General features: G+C 40.9%; 1 protein-coding gene across 1 annotated transcript; it reads left to right on the top strand.

Annotated features, from left to right (window-relative positions):
* The first annotated feature begins 237 nt into the window (after positions 1 to 237).
* MC4R (melanocortin 4 receptor) lies at positions 238 to 1,835 on the top strand. Its single transcript, XM_030971686.1, has one exon. The coding sequence runs from the start codon at positions 791 to 793 to the stop codon at positions 1,784 to 1,786; it is 996 nt and encodes a 331-aa protein (XP_030827546.1). The 5' UTR covers positions 238 to 790; the 3' UTR covers positions 1,787 to 1,835.
* The last annotated feature ends 6,318 nt before the right edge of the window (positions 1,836 to 8,153 follow it).

Raw genomic sequence — 8,153 nt, 5'->3', positions numbered from 1 at the left:
ACAGAGTAAATCAGAATCTGAAAGCTGAAATCTATCACTTCAGCTGCAAGAATTCTGTAAGACTGCTAGTACACTTCTGAAAGGTTTGCAGTATTGAAATATTATTCTGAGAAGCTAAAGAAGAGAAGCAAATCTCTGGTAGCTTGTCTGCCTTCCTGTAACTACTGGTAACTTGCGCTGCATCTGAACCCGCTGTGCCGTGCTGTGCGATGTTTCACAGAGGCTCAGAATCAGCACCCCCTCCACTTTCTGCAGCTCCTGAGTCCCATTGGCTGGAAAGAAAAGCAGAGGCGGAGAGTGCCCTGAATATTTTTCTCTTCCACACACGGTGAAACAGGCAGCCAGCATGCACTGCCTGACAGTGAGACTGGTGCTTGCACTTTGAAAAGAGTTCCTACTCCGCAGCAGTCACTTGGGCATTTTATAGTTGCATCTCTTTAATGGAAAGCACCAAAAAAGCCTTGGAGCATCCCAGGGAGCTAAAGAGGAACTGACCATATGGGAGAATCTGATGCACACATAGAGGCTGTTGGGACTCTGTGACATAGATCACCAAGGTAAATGTGATGATGATCAGAAACTGTGTCTGTAAGGGTGTAAGCCAGTTCTGAGTCTAAAATCTTATTTTTTTTCACAGTAGTCAAAGTGTTCTGAACTGCTGCTTGCCTCGGTCTTAGCTTATTTTTCTTTTTTTTTTTTTTTCCAAGCTGCAAAGCCAAAGAAGGTTTTCAAAGGAATGCAAAAGGAACAGGATTTTTAAAAGCAGGAAGCTGAAAGGGATCTCCATAAGATGAATTTCACCCAGCATCGTGGGACACTCCAGCCTCTCCATTTCTGGAACCACAGCTACAGACTGCATGGAGGAGCCAGTGAGCCCAATGCAAAGGGCCACTCCTCAGGAGGCTGCTACGAGCAACTCTTTGTATCCCCTGAAGTGTTTGTGACCCTGGGCATCATCAGCTTGCTGGAGAACGTCCTGGTCATTGTGGCAATAGCCAAGAACAAGAACCTCCATTCACCCATGTACTTCTTCATCTGTAGCTTGGCAGTGGCTGACATGCTAGTGAGTGTATCTAATGGATCAGAAACCATTGTCATCACGCTGCTAAACAACACAGACACAGATGCACAGAGCTTTACCATAAACATTGACAATGTCATCGACTCAGTCATTTGCAGTTCCTTGCTTGCATCAATTTGCAGTCTTCTCTCAATAGCAGTGGACAGGTACTTTACTATCTTTTACGCCCTCCAGTACCATAATATCATGACAGTGAAGCGTGTAGGGGTTATCATCACGTGCATCTGGGCCGCTTGCACAGTCTCAGGCATTTTGTTCATCATTTACTCTGACAGCAGTGTTGTCATCATCTGTCTAATCAGCATGTTCTTCACTATGCTCATTCTCATGGCATCCCTCTATGTCCACATGTTTCTGATGGCTCGTATGCACATAAAAAAGATTGCTGTTCTTCCAGGGACTGGCCCTGTTCGCCAAGGGGCCAACATGAAGGGGGCCATCACTCTTACCATCCTGATTGGAGTTTTTGTTGTGTGCTGGGCTCCGTTTTTCCTACACCTGATTTTCTACATCTCCTGCCCCTACAACCCTTACTGTGTGTGCTTCATGTCCCACTTTAATTTCTACCTCATCCTCATCATGTGCAATTCCATCATCGATCCACTTATCTATGCATTCCGGAGTCAGGAGCTCAGGAAAACATTCAAGGAGATTATATGCTGCTGTAGCCTGAGAGGGCTTTGTGATTTCCCTGGCAAATATTAAACTGAATGGATGGATATGTTACTGTGCACACAACAGGCAGCACAGATTTCCAAGCCTTTGGATCCTTTTTCTCAGCAGAATTTGGTTTAAATCTTTAAGAGTGAGCGCCTCTTTCTGTCTTTCCCCCCACCTCCCATTCTTGTGTTCCATTCATGTGGAAGTCATACCTCTGTATAATGTTCATGATGTCTATAATTTGTAATTTATTTGGCTGGAAAGAGCAGTAGCACTTCATACCAGTTTGAAAGTAAGCAAATAAATGTATTGATGAATGTGAAATAGTAACAAACATGAGCAGCTATATATTCCAACTGCTGACAAAATAAATATCTTGCCTGATTTACAGCACATATTGGCTGATATTGTTTCTTATTCTGTTGAAGTAATTATAGCTATCCACTACATTATATTCAGCTAAGAATAGAGCATGTGCTTCTACATTAGTGGATTAAAGGTTCTCTGGAATTAGAAAGCAGATTTTTCAGAAAGCTTAGTGAAGCCAACAAGTTGTATTTATACATTTTGAACTCTTCTTGTTTTGCTTCATGGTGGGAATTCTATTTTTTGTTACAGTTATTGCCCACAAGAAGATTTTTCAAACACTTGCTACACAGCCAGTTGAATGCTTGGGCTTTGGGCTGGGTTTGTTTTCAAGATGATTGCTGTATGTATGAGAGTACCTTTTTGCCAAATTTAAATTGCTCCCTGGAGCATCAAATAGTCCTGGATATAGCTACTAGACTGGCATCAAGGCAGACTACCTCCCTCCATTCAGCCATGAAACAGGTACAATATTAACTTTGACAGTGCCAGTAGCAGTGCAAAAATTCACCGAGAGATTTACCTGGTGAAGATAAAGAGGGAAGTTCAATTGGAACATTCAGTTCTTGTTCTGAGGTGCTGTGGGGAATAGGGACTCTGTACTCCAGATGAAAATACATCTTTGTTGAAAACAAGCTGCTCAGTATTGTGAAGTGTGGTGTTAGCAGATGGGATCCACTGCCAGGATCTTTACACAGGAGTCAAGGCAGGTGTTAATTTGGTCTGAGCAGCTCAGCCTATACTGTGGACCATATGGGCTTTGGAGGGGCAATGCTGTCACGTGGAATGAGTGCCTGCTGATGAGTCTGGCTACCCATGCTCAGCATCTGGCAGCTGCTTGAATTCAATTCACCTTTGCAGGCATCTACTCTCTGCCTCAGTTTCACCTGAAAATTCCACTCTCTTCACAGGTTGTTTTAAGGACCTTGGGTCCCTGGTGTCAGTAATTTAGGAGGCATTTAAAATATAAATGTGACTGCACAGGGTTCTGTGAAGATGTCCCTTAGTATCTGGACCATATCAGCTTCTATATAAGGAGGAAAAAAAAGTAATTAATTTATTCCCAGAAAGTATAAAATATAGTGAAATTTGTAGAAGGTCTGGAGAGTTCTGATTGAAAAACTCAAAATTAAAAGTAAAACACAACTCAGTTTTAATCCTGAATGCTTGCTTTTCACCACGATGAACAGTGAATGAATGAAAAACAGGATGATCAGTCCTATTTATTTTCTTGGAAACAGATTGTTCTCTCCAGCTGCTATTTTCTTCATCTTCATTTTATGTTTTTCTTCAAAGAAAAACATAAAATGAAAAGCTATTCAAAGAGACCAATGGTTGCTATCTTGGATTCTCCAGACAGAAGCTGATATTTCAGTTGTGGGTAACTTTTCAGGATATTGTAAAACTACATTTGCTCCTCTCTTAGAGAGCATGAAGGATTTAGGGTGAGTCTTAGTGTTTTTAACTTCAACTATTTATAGGAAGACCAAGAAAATAATTTGACTTTGTGCATTGAAGTCCCTTGGTAGACCAACAGCACCAACATCAGGTCTCCTACAGCCTACTCTTGTGCTTGGGCCAATCCATGGACCTTGCTGCTTGCAACACCACTATTGCCTTTTTTCAGCTTTAACAAATTATATTTCCATATCATAACAGTTGCAGTGTGAAGGGTATTGAAATATATTTACTGCATTAACTCTACTATTTTCTTCTGGAAGAAACTATATATGTTTCAGTAATACCTGGTTCCACTGGGTATAGAATAAAAAATGCCAAAGAAGGAGAACTAAAGCCCAAACAGAGAAAGAAATGAATGTATTTAAATTAATATTCTATCCAAAAATCCAGTGGGCTTTACTAAAGGCCTTTCCTTCTCCCACAAGACACAATACAAAAATGCTCAGGTAGTAATGAAAGAAAATACTGATGCTAGTTTAAACAAGGCATGAATCCTACTTGATCTTTGCTTTGCCTCACTTTCTGTAGCTGTTTTAGGACTGTAAATTCTGATACTGGGGGCTCCAACTTTACCTTTTGTAGTTCATGGATGCAGAGAGGGCCCCTAAGAAAGTGACCAAAGAGCAAAATACTACCTTAGATGCCCTGAACATTACCTTGAAAGTCTATTTCTCCCCTTCAGATGTACAAGGAGCAGATAGCTCTGAATTCTGAAGAGGCTGTGTTTCAAAAAACCCAGTGTGTATGTCTTTTATGCTTATTCGGACAGTTGTGACACCATTAGGCTCTAAATTTCATTTATAAATATAATTTTTAAAACTAGCTTATTCTAGAGCTTTAGCAGCTCTGAGCCTGTTTAGCAGCACTTCTTTCTTTATTTCATAAAGATAAATGTATATACATAGTTTTTAATTGAGTTTCTAATTAAAGAAACCCCATTAAAAGAAACTCCATCTAATTGAAGAGGACTTTTTCATTTCATGGTATAATTTTGGAGAGTGTAATTCATTGAAATTCTTGGAACACCTGCTGCAGAGATAAGTTTCCTTTACCAAAATAGTCTGTTTCTTCTGAGTAGCTGAATCAGTTTGCCAGAACCATAGGAATTATTGTTGCAAAAGATAAATCAATTAATCTAGCTTGTTGGAGAGTGGGAGGAGGATTATTTTCCACAGTCAATTTTCTGGAGCTGTGTTCTTCTATTTGAAAATACTCCAAGAAAATGTGATTTCTTTCCTTAAATGACTAGGACTGTAATTGCTTTAACACTTAGCATTTTGGTTGTGTTAGGTAACTGTAGTGGGCTGACCCTGGCTGGATGCCAGACACCCACCAAAACTGCTCTCTCATCCTCCTCTGCAGCTGGACAGGGGAGAGAAAATATAATGAAGGATTCATGAGTTGAGACAAGGACCAGGAGAGATCACTCATGAATGATTTGCTCATGAGCAAAACAGACTCAAATTAGAAATATTAATTGAATTTATTACTAACAAAATCAGAGCAGTATAATGACAAGTAAAATATGACCTTAAAAACATCTTCCCTCCACCCCTCCCTTCCTCACTCCCTCCCAGCTCTACCTCCTCCCTCCCAGGAGTACAAGGAGACGGGGAATGGGGCCTATGTTCAGTTCATCATACATTCCTCCAACTGCTCAAGGAGAAGAATCCTTCCCCTGCTGCACCACAGGGTCCCTCCCACAGGAGACAGTTCTCCATGAGCTTCTCCAGTGTGAGTACATCCCATGGGCAGCAGTTCTTCACAAATTCCTCCGGTGTGGGTCATTATTCCACAGGGAGAAGTCCTTCAGGCACAGCCTGCTCCAGCATGGATTCCCCATGGGATCACAAGTCCTACCAGGAAACCTGCTCCAATGTGGGCTCCTCTCTCCACAGGTTTGCAGGTCCCAGCAGGACCCTGCTCCAGCATGGGTTTCCCACAGGTTCAGAGCTCTCTTTTGGGCATTGCCCTGCCCAAAAGAGAGTGTGGGTCTCTCATATGGGCTGCAGGTGGATTTTTGCATTCTCATGGACCCCCACGGGCTGTAGGGGAATCTGTGATCCAGTGCCTGGAGCACCTCCTGCTCCTCCTTCCCCCCTGACCTTGGTGTCTGCAGAGCTGTTCATCGCACATGTTCTCACTCTCTTCTCTGGCTGCAATTAGATCTGCACATTAGATCTGTAACTTCTTTTCTTCTTCTTCTTAAATATGTTGTGTCAGAGGAGTAGCCATCGTTTCTAACGAGCTCAGCCCTGGCCAGCAGCAGGTCTGTCCTGGAACTGGCTGGCATTGGCTCTGCCAGACCTGGAGGAAGTTTCTGGCAGCTTCTACAGAAGCAGCTGATGCAAACCCAATACAGTAACAATGGCATATTCTCCTGCAGCGAGGAAGCGGTTTTTTCTCCACTTTACAGGTGTAAAGATTTACATTTTTACTTCTGCTGAAAAGAGTCTAATAGTTTTATTCATCCTCCTAGGATGAAGCCTTTTCATGAGCTAGAAATTGATGGTAGTGTTCTCCACATTTTCCCAATAAGTGACTTAAATTTTACCCCAAAAACTTTTGAAGGAAATGTCTTTCTTCTTCAAGAGGTACATTTCTTTAGCTTTGAAGTAGTTTTGTAACAAAGCAAAAGACTCCGAAAAGCACTTAGAGTATGTAGTTGGTCTCAGTACAGCAGATTTTGCATGATGACCCAAAATGTCTTTTACACCTGAAACATGCTGTTATCTGGAAGCAAGGATAAATGCTCTGATAGATTCACATTATTCAACATGCAGCAATGCCTTCAGTTATGCCTTTTAGAGATGTGTGGTGTACATGTTATTAACGTAATCCTAAAATTCCTCAGTTGCTGTTAAACTGATCCTGTTATACAGCATGTTTATTGACGCCTCCCTCATCCTCAAACCTAATTCTGGTGAAGAACTTTGATGTTATTTATAATACACTATCGTGCATATAGGCTTGCATAAGAGTTGCAGTCTCAATCCCACTGGAAGGAACTCTCAGAAAATGTACCCTTGGGCATGAAATCTTAATTGTTTATCCAGAAATTACTTTAGATTTTAAGCTAATATTCTGATCCCTTTCATCGTATCTCAAGTATCATAAAGTTTCCCTTTTGCGTAAGATATTTCTATCACCAAAAAAGACTTAACATGTCATAGGAACCCTCAACTACAACTACAGATGCTCATTGTCATATAAGCCAAGTTATAAATTAACCTTTCTTGGATTTTTTCCTTTTTTCCCCCAATGGATCTGTTTTCCTAGATGTTTTCCATATTTTTCCTCGCTTTGTGCATTTACAAAGACGTTTTCAGATCATCCTCTTCAAGTTTTTAATGTAAAAGTATTAATCAGTTCTGCTTTTACTGGTTTTGCTCCCTGGAAAATATTGTTAATTTGTTTCAGTTATTAGCCTTCATTCTTGATCTATTTCTGTATTTGTGTATTTCTACACTGCCATCAATCTGAGTTTTCCAAGTCATGCCTGTATGGTGGGGCTGACTTTGGTCAACAGCAAAACCTCACTCAGTTGCTTGCTCATGCCTCATGAGTGGGTTGAGGGGAGAAAACAGGAAGAACAGAAATGAGAAATTTCACAGGTCTGGATGAAAACAGGATTATCACTTATCGATCACTGTCACAGACAAAACACACTTGATCTGGGAATAATGAATTTAATTTATGAAAAATTAAAATATTTGCTTAGTGGTTCAGCTAGTAGGAAAAAAATACAAACATTAAAATTACACCATTCTTCCTCAGTCCTTCTTCTCAGCTACAACCTCACTCCTTCACTGCCAACTCTTCCATCTCCTCCCCAGAGCGGAGTAAGGGGGATGGAGAATGGCGGGCTGCAGCCAGCCCACACCAGCTCCTCTCTGCCACTTTTTCCCCCTGAGATAAACTAATCAGCAAAAAATGCTCCTTTCTTGGTCTCTCTCCTGAAGCTGTCACCGTAGAGTTTCAAAATCTGTTATTAGCTTCTCAATTAATGTCTTTGAACATTGTACTGTTGAACCGTATTTTATTTCTATTATCTCCATCCTCAAAACTATCTACCTTTCCTAACTGATGCTCGTTCTTTGTGTGGAAAAGGCAGCCAGACTTGTACCACCAGATTCTGTCCCTGGCACATCCCTCTGGACCCAGCCCTGCAGGACTGGCAGGTGAGACTGCAGCCCTCCCGTGAACAGAGGCTCCATTGTAAATCTTGTTTATGTTGTGCCATGCATTGATGAAAATCATTTACATAGTCTCTCAGGTGGCCAAATGAAAACCAAAAATCATGTAGGTGAGCAATTTGCTATACTTAAATATATTTGAAACAAACATGCAATAACTTTATTCTTTGTAAAAGGCAGCCGGTGAGTAAAGAAACACAAGTCCAAATACATTGAAGCCACTACCAGCAGAGCATAAAAAAAACTTCATTCCTGAAATAATCTGCAGCAACCATTTTGAAGTGCAGAGGAATTAGAACATATTATGAACATAATATTTGCTATACAAATATCTTGTCTTGCCATAACATCTCTGTGAATTTCTGAGATTTCTTCTAATGCAAGCTCAG

Source organism: Camarhynchus parvulus, chromosome 2 (assembly GCF_901933205.1).
Source record: "Camarhynchus parvulus chromosome 2, STF_HiC, whole genome shotgun sequence".
NCBI classification, from domain to species: domain Eukaryota; kingdom Metazoa; phylum Chordata; class Aves; order Passeriformes; family Thraupidae; genus Camarhynchus; species Camarhynchus parvulus.
Note: the sequence above shows the minus strand (reverse complement) of the source record. Positions and strands in the feature narration are given on the sequence as shown.

Bases quoted from the DNA above. Each gene is read 5' to 3' on its own strand.
- MC4R (XM_030971686.1), top strand. From the start codon at position 791: ATGAATTTCACCCAGCATCGTGGGACACTCCAGCCTCTCCATTTCTGG.